The 14509-nt window shown below is 41.9% G+C and overlaps 1 protein-coding gene across 1 annotated transcript; it reads left to right on the top strand.

Annotated features, from left to right (window-relative positions):
• Nucleotides 1-9243: 9243 nt before the first annotated feature.
• Nucleotides 9244-11710, top strand: pfdn1 (prefoldin subunit 1). Its single transcript, XM_067229104.1, has 4 exons — nucleotides 9244-9307; nucleotides 9757-9923; nucleotides 10141-10225; nucleotides 11464-11710. The coding sequence occupies exons 1-4, from the start codon at nucleotides 9275-9277 to the stop codon at nucleotides 11545-11547; spliced, it is 369 nt and encodes a 122-aa protein (XP_067085205.1). The 5' UTR covers nucleotides 9244-9274; the 3' UTR covers nucleotides 11548-11710.
• Nucleotides 11711-14509: the final 2799 nt, after the last annotated feature.

Genomic DNA, 14509 nt, shown 5'->3' with positions numbered 1-14509 from the left:
TACCCCCCGAGGCAAGTAGGGTGAAGTACCTTGCCCAAGGACACAACGTCATTTGGCAGGGAATCGAACTGGCAACCTTCTGATTACTAGCCCGCTTCCCTAACCGCTCAGCCACCGGACTCCCCTAATTTCTAAAATAATGGCGGACGAAATGACTCACGAGCAGATTCGCCTTAGATTCGCGGGTGTCACAATCAGATTGGGTCCGTCACTTCCCGCCAAGTGGTTAACTTAAGTGTTCCATTTGAGACAGCACTACTCAGCGACGGAGGGCACTACAGATGTAAGTGCACTGTATTGCAGTGCACTGTATTGCAGTGTACTTAGTAAAGTGCGCGGTAGTAGACACAGCCTATGGTCTGATACCGCTCCGTTGGGCTGTGAGTATGTGGCGTGTTTCAACCGAACCCGGAAAAAAATGCCTCTTCACTCAATTGGATAGACCTACAACCAATCACAGCAAGTAGGCCTATGTTGTTTGTTGAAAACGAATTCAACCCAAGCGCTCTTTGGTGATGTGGTTGATTATGTTACTGTTTGATCATCTGTCCATCATCGTATAAAGCCCGCCCTGACAATTTGATTGGTCCGAACAGCTCTTGTTCAGACATAGTTTTTCCCCAACCGAGCGACCCCAGACCCAACTTCCCGACCAAATATTTTTGTGGGCAGGCTAAGTTTGGCTGGCACTAGTGATGTGTTGTTCATGAACGATTCGTTCATTTTGAACAAATCCTTACAAGGACTCGGGAGTAACGAGTCCTCTCAAAGAGTGATTCGTTCATTTTCTCGTGGCCGCGCATCAGAATCAGAAAGGGATTTATTCGCCATGAAAGTTTGCACAGACAAGGAATTTGCTTTGGCAGGAAGGTGCATACAATAAACATATACCTAAAATTTAAATATGTGGACTAACTATACATAAACTAGCAGTACTAAGTGGGATAAATAAGCATCGGGACTGTTGCATAGGCTCGCCCAAGTAAACAGAAATGATTCGTTCATTTCCCGACTCGGTCTTCGGGTACGAGTCTTTGGATCATTTTTCACTTGACCTGTATAGGCTCTGTAGTGGTAGCTAGAGGAAACGCTAGAGGGAACGATTCGTTCATTTCCCCGACTCGGTCCTTTCTACGAGTCTTTGGATCATTTTTCACGTGACCTGCATAGGCTCTGTAGTGGTAGCTAGAGGAAACGAATGATTCGTTCATTTCCCGACTCGCTCTTTCTACGAGTCTTTGGATCATTTTTCACGTGACCTGCATAGGCTCTGTACTGGAGGAAACAAACGATTCGTTCATTTCCCGACTCGGTCTTTCTACGAGTCTTTGGATCCTTTTTTCACGTGACCCACATTGTATTTTTAGTAGTTGAAACAGTTTCCTCATTCCCTTTCGCGTGGCCGCTGTTTTAGTAAGACGTGAATGATATTCGCTCAAGTCATCATACTGACTGGTTTTGTTATTCTCACTTTACATTTAGAATCAGCATTCGGTTTATTCGCCATGTATGTTATACAAACACGGAATTTACTGTGGCAGGGAGGTGCAAAACATATACAGATCTTAAATTAAGTAAAAGTACAAAAGTTTAACTAATACAACAATTTAAATATAAAATAAAATATATATAAAAATAAGAATAATGAGCAGCGTGAATGGTCAACATAGTGCAATCGGATACTGAGATAAAGTGGCTTATGCATACTGAATTGCCATTATATTATTAGATGGACTTATAATGGTTAAATAAGTGAATGAATGTCAATGGGAGTCCTTGGCCTTGTTGAAGAGGCCAGTAGCAGATGGAAAGAAACTGTTCTTATGGCGTGAGGTTTTGGTCCTGATGGACCGCAGCCTTCTGCCAGAGGGGAGCAGCTGGAACAGGGAGTGACCAGGGTGGGAGGGGTCGGCCACAATCTTCCTCGCACGCCTCAGGGTCCTCGAGGTGTGCAGGTCCTCAAGGGTAGGCAGATTGCAGCCGATCACCTTCTCAGCAGTGCGGATGATACGCTGCAGTCTGCTCTTGTCCTTGGCAGTGGCAGCAGCGTACCAGATGGTGATGGAAGAGGTGAGGATGGACTCAATGATGGCTGTGTAGAAGTGCACCATCATTGTCTTTGGCAGGTTGAATTTCTTCAGCTGCCGTAGGAAGTACATCCTCTGTTGTGCTTTTTTGGTGAGGGAGCTAATGTTCAGTTCCCACTTGAGGTCCAGGGAGAGGATGGTGCCCAGGAAGTGGAAGGACTCCACAGTGTTGACTGGGGAGTCGCACAGGGTGATGGGGGTGAGTGGGGCTGTATTCTTCCTGAAGTCCACAACCATCTCCACTGTCTTAAGAGCATTGAGCTCCAAGTTGTTCTGGCTACACCAGGTTGTCAGCTTCCCACCTATAGTCAGACTCATCCCCGTCAGAGATGAGCCCAATGAGGGTGGTGTCGTCCGCAAACTTCAGAAGTTTGACAGACGGATGACTGACTTACAGTTTAGTGCAGTGTAATTGTTTGCCGTGATAATTAAATGCTAGTGTGATAATAAATGACCAAATAATACAAACTGTCATGATACATTATTTAAATGCAAGAATTTCTTTTAAAATAGTATCTGCTGGTGCACATGTCATGCACTAACCTACATGAGAATATGTAGGTTAGTGCATGAACAAATGACTCGAAAAAAGATTAGTTCATTTTACTGAACGAGATTCAAAGAACCGAATCAGTAAAATGATCCGAACTTCCCATCACTAGCTGGCACCATAGAGTTAACCCTTGTGTGGTGTTCATATTTTAGTTACTCAGCCAGTGTTCGTGGGTCTGCTGGACCCGCTGCATTTTGGGGTTTTTAATTCAACACAATCAAACAATTTTAAGTTAAAATACTCAACAGATGTTTACTTCATCTCAATCAAAAGCAATATAAACAGCATATAGTGTTAATAGTTGCCCTTTACCTTTGTTAGATCACATTTAGGAACTAAAGTGCTTCTCGTTCTTTTAATAAAATGTGACAAAAAAGAAAATCAGTTATAATCAAAATTAGAATGGAAAAACAATCAACAAATTTACAAATGAAGGAAGGTTTTTCATAACTATAGATTTTTATTTAGGCTATTTGAACTTCATTAGAAATTTAACCAATTCAGGTCAGTTTACACAACACAAGCTGAACACACAGTAACCATGTCAGTCTAGACAACACATTAGCCCCATTGAACGCAGTCTTTTCATACCAGCCTATACAACACATGAGGGGCAGGGTGTGTGTGTGAGGGGCAATTTTGCAGGTTTAGATGGTATATACTGCCTAAAGGGGCAGCGCCCCCTAAATGGCATCAGCTGCTCATCGATGGTGACATTCGGCCCAGGGTTGTAAAACAGGGGGAGGCGTTGCACCCACTTGTCCCACACTGTCCTGATGGCAGCTAGCTTGTCTCTCTGCCGTCGAGCTGGTCTGTCATCTCGGTTATCAAACCGGATAACCCTAGAAATGATGTGGAAGTTTTCCAGGGACATTGTTGCCCGGAAAATTTCTCTGCCCGTTTCTGCATCCCACAGGGATTCTGTGGGTTCCCCTTTGGACTTGAAAACTCCCGCAAGGATGAGAACCCCAAAGTAGGCATGTAAGTGGGTTTGGTCCATCTCCTTCCACCTTTCTCCAAACACACGCCTTCCTTCCAAATTAGTGGAATCCAGAATACTTTTCTGGATTGAATCCGTGATGAAAATCTCAAAAGCAGACTTGGTGTCCTGCACATGAGTTACTGCCATCCGTGTTGGCCCTGGTTGCATCCTTATGACATTGGCAGCCATGCGGGGTGGCTCATTTTTTGAGCAAGAAGACCATTCAATTTCATATTTTTTTGACATCCATATTTCTCCCCTTTCTATATGATGACGATCTTGTTCTGGTCCTTGAGCTGGCTGCTGATGGGCTGGTCCTTGAGCTGGCTGCTCATGGGCTGGTCCTTGTGCTGGCTGCTGATGGGCTGGTCCTTGTGCTGGCTGCTGATGGGCTGGTCCTGTGGCTCGTCTTCGTTTTTGGAGTAGCTGATGATCAATCTCATCCTCTTCTTCAAAGTCACTGTCAGACTCTGAATTTTCAGAAATGTGATCCTCACATTCTGAAATCTCTTCCTCTACTTCATCGTCAAAAGCTTCTCTCTCTTCCAAAATCAGTTGCATTGCCCTCTGAGCAGACAATCTTTTCGCCATCTTGATCAGTTGTGATAAGGAACCACACTGGCAAAGCTATATTTATATTGTCCCGCCCCCAATTTGCTGCTGGGATAGATTATGAGCAAATAAATATTGGTTCCCGCAAGACAGAGGGTAAAATGTGCGGGAATGTGAGAGCAGACAGGTGCGGTGCTTGAATTTGTCAACAATGTTGCAACCTTGTGCGGGAACGGAAGGGGCTCACACACACACACACACACACACACTAACAGCAGGCCCAGACAAGAGGACAGAGTGAAGGTACACAGGACCTACAATTTCCACACTCTTATTAGCCCTGGGTCCAGTGGACCCAAACATCCTGTATGTAATATAAATGTGTAGGGGGGGTGTACGGTGTGTGGTCATTGAAAATGTGTTCTGATATATGTTCTTCACAGAAAATGAGCCAAGGCCAATGAGTCTGAGTTTGAAAAAATAATTTATCGTATCATTTTTCTTTTGATAAAAAGTGAAAACGGGTCCCACAGACCCGAACACCACACAAGGGTTAATATAACTAGAGGAAGCAACTTTTGTCTTCCAAGATGGCGTCCCTATTCATTTCTATGAAAAGTGCTCAGTGAGGCAAGCGAGAGTACGAAACTGGACCGCGCCATCTTTCCACTACCGGTCTAGCTTTAAACAGTGGCTCTTTTTTTCCCTAGCTCCGAGACCTCGTGCACGCCAGAGCCATAGAACAAGAGAGTTGCGACACTTCCATAGACTCCCATTGTTATCGAGGAATGCGGAAGTAAAGCGTGTCACATGTGACCTGTAGTTCCAAACATTGCATTTTCCACCGTTCAACCCCATTCATTTTCAGTGTCTCCGAAGCAAGTTAGCTGGTAAATTGATGAAAATCCTTCATTTTTTCATATTTTTACCACCACATATCAATTGTTATTAGTAGTATTTCATATGGCTAGCTTTAGATAAAGTTTATCGTAAGATTATAGCTTGTTTGATTCGAAACGCAGTTAGAGCTAGACTGTAGGTCTAGCTAGTATCTAACATAAGCAACACTGTTACTGAAGCTAGCTAGAGAGCACGTGTATCATAACCAGTAGTCAGTTGGCTTATAGTCTGTCAAATTAGTTCTAATTATTGGTGTTCGTTGGCATACAAAGTAAGTCTTCTATATATAGCTCTTATTAGCCTAGTTAGTAGAGCTAGCAACAATGAATTGCAAATTAAGTGGTCAGAAGCAAGTTAGCTGGTAAATTCACGAAAATCCTGCATTTTGTCATATTTCGACCACCACATATCAATTGTTATTAGTAGTATTTTATATAGCCAGCTTTAGTTAAAGTTTATCGTAAGCTTGTTAGATTCTAAATGCAGTTGGAGCTAGACTGTAACGCTAGGTCTACGTAAGCAACACTTTTACTCTAGCTAGCTGTACATGTATCATAGCCAGAAGATCACCGGATCACTACAAACAAAAGGAGTGGAAGAACACAGGACATATTTAACAATAAAAAAATGTATTGAATGCAGTTGGTTGCCTTGTTTATTCTGTTCTATTTACCAAACTACTTTCTTGTCTTAAATTGAGCAGTTGCTGGTGGTAATGGTTAGACTCAACTTGCATCAAGTACTACAAATATAAGTGTTGTTAATGTGGTAGGCTAAATTGTAAGTGGGCTGATGAATAAAAAAACGTTTAACAAGACCCATTTACTTCAACCGTCTAAGGTTAAACGTTAAGTGGAACAATATAGTCCTCATTAGGCTACTGTTTGGTATGTACAGTATGGTACAGTACAGTTTGTACAGTATGGTAGCTAGCATAGCCATTTCTATCTCTGCTTCACAATATTGCGTTATGTATAAGTTCATGTAATACATACATGTTAATAAAGTATCAGACATACATGATACAACACACCAGTAACCAATTGACATTATGTGTTAATATACCGAAAATGTCCGTGAATCGAGATGGTGCTGCTGTCTGTCCCGCCGAAAACCATTCAAACAGGTTGACAGCAGTGGGGGTTTTGTTTAACTATAGGGAGCTACCGGAACCACGTGACAAAAAAGCTCTCGCTTTTTTCCTGTGTTTCACTGGCAGTGAGTGTTCACAATGTTGTATTTCACTCCATTCTACACCAAACACGTCAGGGAGGACTGCCTTTTGTAGATACGAGTCTGCTGAAGATAGCCAGAATATCGGATTTCTTTAATCAAGCCTGTTTCATTCATCATTTGCCTGAGAAAGCGACTTCCGTTGGCCAGCTTCATTGAAAACCATTCAAACCGGTTGACAGCAGTGGGGTTTTTTGGAACTACAGCGAGCTACATGAACCACGTGATCACGTGTCGGCGTCAGCTGTACACGTCATACTTTGCGACAACCAGTCACGAGCATAGATTTATATGGTTGCGAGCGTGTGAGCTAAGGCATTTCAGTGGCAGAATGGGGTACAAGTCCGATAAGAATCAGACATGTTACAAACTTTACGGAAATGTATGCTGTTGTAACCCGCCTTTACCGTCTGACACTTGCGTTGTGAATGATTGTACAAACAACTTCTCTGGCGGTGTGAGAATGTATTTGTACCCTCAAAAAGCCTGGACAGAAATACAAAATGTGGCACAATGAGCAGGCTTCTTCAACGCAGCTAGCTCAGAAAGTCTCCGCACAGACTGAGGCTAACCATAACCATTAAAAGATTAGCAAAATGTAACAAGATAAACAGCATTACATACAAAAGTGACATTACCTGGACAGAAATACAAAATGTGGCACAATGAGCAGGCTTCTCCAACGCAGCTAGCTAAATGCAAGAGGGGGAGGGGAGAACAAAGAAGAGTAACGTTACACACAGACACGCAGAAGACACTCCGTGCAGTTAAGCTAGTTCAAGGTCCAGCTAGCCCACCAAAAAGTACTCGTCCACATTACATTATATTCCCGTCTACAGTCCCTTCAACAACAATAACATTTCAACAGCACTAAACAAAATGTAACTATCAACCAAACAGATTTGTGACCTTTTCAAACAATACAATTATATTTTTTCCCACAGTTGCGCTCCCGAGCACGCCTCACCTCAGAAAGTCTCCGCACAGACTGAGGCAAGATCGCACCACGCACCCCGATGACGTCATCGACAGAACGCCAAAATACATTCTATAAAGCTCTTTAAAGTATACAGTACACAAAACGTATAATTAAATAAAACAAACAGCAGTACAATAATGGCAATAAAATGGAGAGGGATTTTATGTGAAAAACAAATGATTATTCATATCTGTTACACTGTCACTGTATAGTATTCCTTTCACTTGTTTTTTTTTTCAAATAAGCTATAGGGTTAAATATAGGGCTATTCTAGATGGAACTCATCACATATGTTGTTTTTTTTCTTCGTGATTTGAGTATGATTTCCAACGCATTGTATCGGATTAATTAAACTGTTAACATGAACACTTAACTCCGTCGTTGTTCTCGCCAGGCAAAGAAAGCTTAATAGTTATTTTTGTAACAGAAATCTTCCATAATGCAGACTTACCATAGCTTACTGTCAACTTTATATTCAAACGAAATGCCACGAAAATCACACTGCCTTCAATTTAACATCAGTGTAGAAATGTGGCTTGTGTTTTATATGTTCAACCTACAAAACCAATTGGTTTTGTAGGGTAAAACCTAACCCAAACGCCTATTAATGGATATAACGTGATCTAACAAGACTTGGTAATAATGTAATAAATTGAGAAGTGTGTCTAAAATATAATCTACTTTATTGAACGTGCCTTTGAAAGGGGCATATTAACAGAACTATATACAAGACGTTTCCATCAGATATAAGTGGGGGTGAAACATAGAGTCAATGATGATCTTCATTGTCCCACAAAAGCAGTCTGGCTTTGACACGATCAAAAAAAGAATAATGAGTGTGTTTAACAAAAGCTTCTGAAGGCAAGACTAATATTATTTAAATATATATATATCATTTCCTGTTGTGGTTATAAGTTAAAGTACTATTAATCTTCGTCTTTGCTCCAGATAGACATGTCAACAATCTATGCTCACGCTTAACATAATATAATATTTGCCATCGTGTCTTGAACGTTTTTACGAAAAATCAAATATATTTTAAAATAACGGGAATAAACTATATTAACAACAGTTCATGTATGTGTGACAACCATTTGCTAAACTTGCTACAACAGGGCAGGCAACTCAAGCCATTGCTTTCAGCTCCAGGTAAATCGGCTATCGGCCAATGTGAACTTTTGTGCTCGTGCCCTGTTAGTATCCGCGAGCACATTTGCAGGCAACTTTTATTGACGTAAGCAAATAAATGGGGTGCTAGTTTACCCATTTCGGATTGGTTTCAAACTTAGCAAAAATCAGGAAAAATTCTTCTATGAAAAAGCTAGTAGTATGAGCCAGGTTGAGAATCGAACAAAAATTATTGGGGGAAATTGTTTTGTAAATGTTGACTGGAGTTAATAGAATAAAAACGACCGGAAGAGTCGGAAGTCAAACACGAAATGCAATACCACCTACATCCACCGGGGCCGTTGCTTCAAGCCGAGGGGCGAGCGGTGGGGGCTTGGCTGGCACCCAGGCTACATCACTTGTGGAATTAGACTGTTGTGTATGCCATAGTCGTAGCTGCCAGCAGATGTCAGTGTTGAGTAAAAGTTTAGAGCGTTTCAAAGGCACCGACTCAAATATTTCCTGTGTTTCGAAAGCCTCGGTTCGCCCTAATCATTACTGTAGATGTGTTTTAAACAATGGGTTTCATGTGTGCAATTAAGTTACAAACTTGGGGAAATATAACTTTGAGCCAGGATGGTTGTAGGTTTAAACCGACAATAAAAGAAAAAAGGGGATTTCGGCTTTTATTTTACATCAAATTTTCGTACATTTTAAATATACTTACAATGTTTATTTATTATAATTAATTCGTTTGGATTTGGGGTATTGTAACAACAACAAAAAGTATATTAAATTACATAAGTGTTACTCATATTTGTGCGCATGACGCTAGAGCCTCGACATTCTCTGACGCTACTGACGTCCTAGTTGAGTCCATCATGGCCGCGCCCATAGACCTCGAGCTAAAAAAGGTACATCTTATTTTGTATTTTCTACGCGATTAAAGATACCGATGGGGTGTATTCTAAAGGTCCTATAGTAAACATCACTCAACTAAATTGTCTAATATTCTCTGAAGCTGTACAAATGAAAAGAAACGCCACTGAGGGCATGGCACAAAAAGCTCGTGCATGGTACCCACAGGCTAGCTAGCTAACATTATCTAGCAGCAAACTGACATCTGATCTTGCAGTAAGAGGTAGCAAGCTAGCGGTAGATGCCACGGTAGAAACTGTTCATGAATAGGCATCAAACAGCGAAGTTAAAATTACAAACTGTGCTAAACAAAAGCCTATGATCAATGTATGATATCTTCATCCTAACTAACTACTTTGATGAGGTTGATGAAGGTTAAAGTGCTAGTACACCTACAGGACATTATCAACATTAATGACTGCTGTTATTGTCTGGCTGCATGCAGGCCTTTGCAGAGCTTCAGGCCAAGATGATTGACACACAACAGAAGGCTAAGCTAGCTGACTTGCAGATCGATCAGTTGACCCGGATGAAGAAACATGCCAACCTCACACACACAGAGATTGCCTCATTGCCAGGGACCACGCGAATGTACGAGGGTGTGGGGCGGATGTGAGTAACCTTCTCTAGACTGGTGCACAAAGTTGTGGAACACTCAACCACTATAACTTGTGCGTGTGTGTGCACGCAAGTTCTGGTACACAACTGTGGAACACTAAACCACTATAACCTGTGCGCGTGCGTGCACGCAAGTTTGTCCTTGCTTGGTTTTGTCTGACTAAACTTTCTCTGTCTCCCTGCTCCTTCTTCCCTCTCTCTCTTCTCTTAGGTTCATCCTGCAGTCTAAAGAGGATATCAACACCCAGCTCACAGACAAACAGAAAACGGCAGATGAGAAGATTAAAGAGCTGGAGGTGGGAATGCAGACACCTCGTCTGCCCCCAACAGTTACACACACACACACCAGGACTCTGACTCACATTAGAATACATTTGTTCAAATCAGTTTTTTGGGGGGGCATTTTGTTTTTAACATTACATAGACATTATTCCAAATAGATCTTACTAGAAATGTCTGCGTATGATGCTAATGATATCCGAGTTGAGTCCATCATGGCCACGGTTTTTGTTGCATGTCTCCACGCTGGTGTTGACATCTTGGTTTTCTGCTGGCGCTGGCTAGCACAGTCACAGTTCCAGCTGACTCATTCTTTTTATATTTGTATGGGAGAGCAACAATGGCCCCCCAGATGTCAGCGAGTCCTCATTGTGTGGGCTTGCTCCTGCATCGCCGAAAGCTGCCCATGCTGCTGATATTCAGGGGCCATTTCGATGGCATCACAGGTGACATCTTGGTGGTGAGGTCATAGCAGGCTCCTCTGTGTGGGGTCAGACAGGGTGACTGGAGGCGTCACACTGGAAGCTATTGTAGGGGTGTCTCAAGCAGTCGTCATGGAGTAGTTTGTCAGAGTCTCTTCCTCACTTTCTCCGGGCTTTGAACTAGGGCCCTCACACATGCAATAACCAACTTTCATAACCACCTCTTTAGCCAGCTGCACCATGGAAAGGCTAGCAATTCCATGGCCCAGGTGGCCCATATTTATACTGAGTGAGATTAACCAATTCAACTTGGGTCACAGGAGCACAGGGTGACTCAACGCTTCACACAGGAAGTCATTGAAGGAGCACAGACAATAGGTTTGATGTGTTGGCCACTAATCTTCCTGCTTCTGTGTGACACGTCATTCTCTCCCCATGTCTTCTGACTCCCTCTCAGATCCCTCTCATATCTCTCTAAAATTCAAATTTGATGTATTGGCATGAATGTCACAATATCGATGTTGCCAAAGCATCAAAAATCTACTAAACCTCAGGTTGTGGCATATTGATTCATATTGGGCAGCAAGATATGCCCTGTCTTCTCCTAGGAGTATTTTTTATTTGGATATGTCATTAAGATCTTTGAAATCTGTAATTATAGAGTGGAAAAGAAAATATTTACTATTTCATTTAATGGTTCACATTGTAGAATGGTTCACACTCTCTCGAACTCTTCTTCAGTGAGATGGTGTGTATATTTTCAATATGTCTTTCTTATTTTCTTCCCAACTAACCTCTGTACCTCTGTCTCCCGTCTCCCTTTCCTCCCTCAGCAAAAGAAGACCTACCTTGAGCGCAGTGTGAAGGATGCTGAAGACAATATCAGAGAAATGCTGATGTCCAGGAGGGCTCAGTAACACACACACACACGCAGGCCAATACACCCACAGACAATTTTACGTCTATGTAAAAAGTGTTCCCACATTACCCAAGGTGGCCACGTGTCTGTAAATCACCAACCAATTCTGCAAGCTCTTTCCTCCTGTTGGTCTTTCCAGGTAATAAAGTTATGAAACAGCAGAGTGTCTGTGTGTGTGTTTGTGTGTGTGTTCTAACATGTGGGAGTTCCAGGAAAAAGGTTTGAGACATCAGAACGGTCTGAAAATCTTTTGGAATGACCTTTGGCCTATTTCACACAAAAGTGTTGTTGCATTTCCGATCAGGAGTGGATTATGGAAGACCAAACCTGCCATATTAATAAACTTCCACGTCTATGCATACATATGGAAATAAATAATAGAATAAATGAATGCACAAATGCACACAGAAATACATGAATGAGAATATGGAGCCAAGACAAAAATAATTGTTTATCCATAATTATATATTCTTTTGATTTATGCATTGATATAGATATTTCATGTATGCATTTATACATGGATTTGAACATGTATGTATTGTACAGCAGGTTTGGTCCTCAAAGATAAGGATAATTTATTGTCATTCCAAAGACATGGTACATGAGCTGGAACGAAATTAGGTACTGAGGTCCCGTTAAAACCACTCACAAATAAATACAGATAACCAATCATATACACACATAGATACTAAAATAACCTGAAAAATTAACAGCATAGTAAAGGAGATAGGAGCTCAAACTTCTAGAACTAAGGGCTGAGTCATTGTCTTGCCACCTGATCACAGTTGACAATGACATCAAGGGGGCATTGTGGGCTAAACATGCGCACCGTACAAATACTGTTAACAAGATGCATAAGCTGACCTCTGTTTTGTGATCCCAGATACTGCAAGGGAATGGTTCACAAGTTTATTACTATTATTGCTAGTTAAATGTTTCTTGTCTTAATTAAACAAAACAGACTAAATTGTTTTTGAGTAGGATCATCTCTACATTTTTGGCGATCCATCTGTCTGTAATGTATGCATTGTGGGAATTTTTACATTTGCAAAAACTGTCAAAAACTCGGGGTGCTGATTCATGTCACTTCAGCGTGTGTTGGGCTCCAGAGGATGGACACAGCTATGACACCTTATCAGGGCTCTCAAGTGTCACGCATTGAGCGTGACAGTCACTCATTTCGGTTTTTTGTCACGCCCTCCCGCCACACATTGTATGTCTCACGCAGAAAAAAAATATTTATAATATATTTAATATGCCGCAGCACCCAAACAAAATTCCTCTGGGCGCGCCACTCACACTGTGGAACGAGCAGGAATCAAGCGCGTCTCCCCTGGAGTTCTTAATCGAGCTTGCCATTTATCAGCCAATCAAAAAAAAGAAAGGGTCTATACAATAGCCAATCGGAAAATAGCACCATTGTATCTGGGTACGATTTAATGCAACAACCAATGGAAAAAAAGCATATCCTGTAATTTTTCACGTGATTCTGCTACAACGTCTTCCAAAAGTTTCGTTCTCCTACAGAGCAAACCACTGGAGCTCGAGCATCACTTTGAGCACAGTCATGATATCCTGTTTTAATGTTACAACAAATTCAGAACTTGTTTGACACAAACAATGACAACTTGACTGCTGTTATAAAATGTTTCCCAGATAATTAGCATCCGTTTTTCATGAGTGACTTAACCAACAGTTTTACAGCCTGTTCACTGACAACACCTGCTCAGAACAAGTAGTTCATAGATGTAGCCGGTGTGTATCAGTGAAACTCACTTCTCAGGTATGTAAAAGGCCACCCGCGTCCACAGTTAGCTAGCTTTTCGTTGGCGTAGTTGGTAGTGGTTATGCTTGGAATGTCAAAGGTGGAAGGTTCGAACCCAGTGCGGGACGAACGCAAGCCTGATACCTTTGACGGAGCTTGCAATATTTCGTCTGATACATATAATAGGCCTTGAAAATATGACATACATATATTGTCACTCTTGCCTGTCTTCAAAACTTGAGAGCCCTGCCTTATATTCAAGATCCTGTAAAGCAAATTCCATGATTTGCTTCTCAGTACATTATATACGTGTTAAATTAGTTCCTGAAAGCATGTGCAAAGCCCGACAACTTAATGTGGAGTTAGACCATAGAACAGTTTCTCTTCCGTTTTCAGATCAGGTTTTAATGGGCGGAGCCAAAAAATTACCGATCTACGTCACTTTGACCGATCTACGTCAAATCACTGAATGGCTCCTCCTGCTGTACTGTTATTGTAGCCTACATCAGCTAGCTAGCTAGCTTCAAGATGTCTCCCTCCACCCGCAACTGCATCAAAAATAGCGTTAAATTTCACTATTGATGAGGAAAGGAAAAATAGGTGGATTTTGTGAAGAGCCACGCTGATGGAAAGCTTCGGATAAACTCCAACAGCCGCATCTGCAGTGACCATTTCACCGCGGATAGTTTTAACATGGACCAGAGACAGACGGGCTTCACGAACACACGGCTTCTCTTGCAGCGCTGAGCCGTACCGAGCATCGCCCTCCCGGCCGTTCCTCCTCCGGTCGCACCTGGACCATCCACCGCCGGCAGCAGTTCATCACTCAGTTCTGTGTGCTTGTTATAATTATACTAGATAACTTTTCCAGAGGTATCTCTGCTATGAGTTAGTGCAAACCGCTAACTTTATATTAGCAGAGAAGACTGCTGATTTTCTCACGATTTCAAAGCCTAATTTAACATGTCTGTTTTTTTCCATTCGAATTTGGAAGCGTAGTTAACAACACATTCTTCTGTGGTGTGGTGAACTTAAAACTCGTTTTCAATTCCACTTTACAGGATCTTTAAGTGTGCTTCAGACCGGCAGAGAGATGTCGGGGCATGTGTGCAGTGACCCAGATGTATGTGTTATATTTACATTAGTCATTTAGTTGACGCTCTTATCCAGAGCGACTTACAGTAAGTACAGGGAC

This window comes from Osmerus mordax, chromosome 25 (assembly GCF_038355195.1).
Source record: "Osmerus mordax isolate fOsmMor3 chromosome 25, fOsmMor3.pri, whole genome shotgun sequence".
Classification (NCBI taxonomy): Eukaryota; Metazoa; Chordata; class Actinopteri; order Osmeriformes; family Osmeridae; genus Osmerus; species Osmerus mordax.
The sequence above is the reverse complement of the archived record's forward strand: the minus strand, read 5'-3'. Positions and strand labels throughout refer to the sequence as shown.

Bases quoted from the DNA above. Each gene is read 5' to 3' on its own strand.
- pfdn1 (XM_067229104.1), top strand. From the start codon at position 9,275: ATGGCCGCGCCCATAGACCTCGAGCTAAAAAAG. The intron at 9,308-9,756 runs GTACATCTTATT...GGCTGCATGCAG, and splicing joins TAGACCTCGAGCTAAAAAAG to GCCTTTGCAGAGCTTCAGGC. The intron at 10,226-11,463 runs GTGGGAATGCAG...TTCCTCCCTCAG, and splicing joins AGAAGATTAAAGAGCTGGAG to CAAAAGAAGACCTACCTTGA.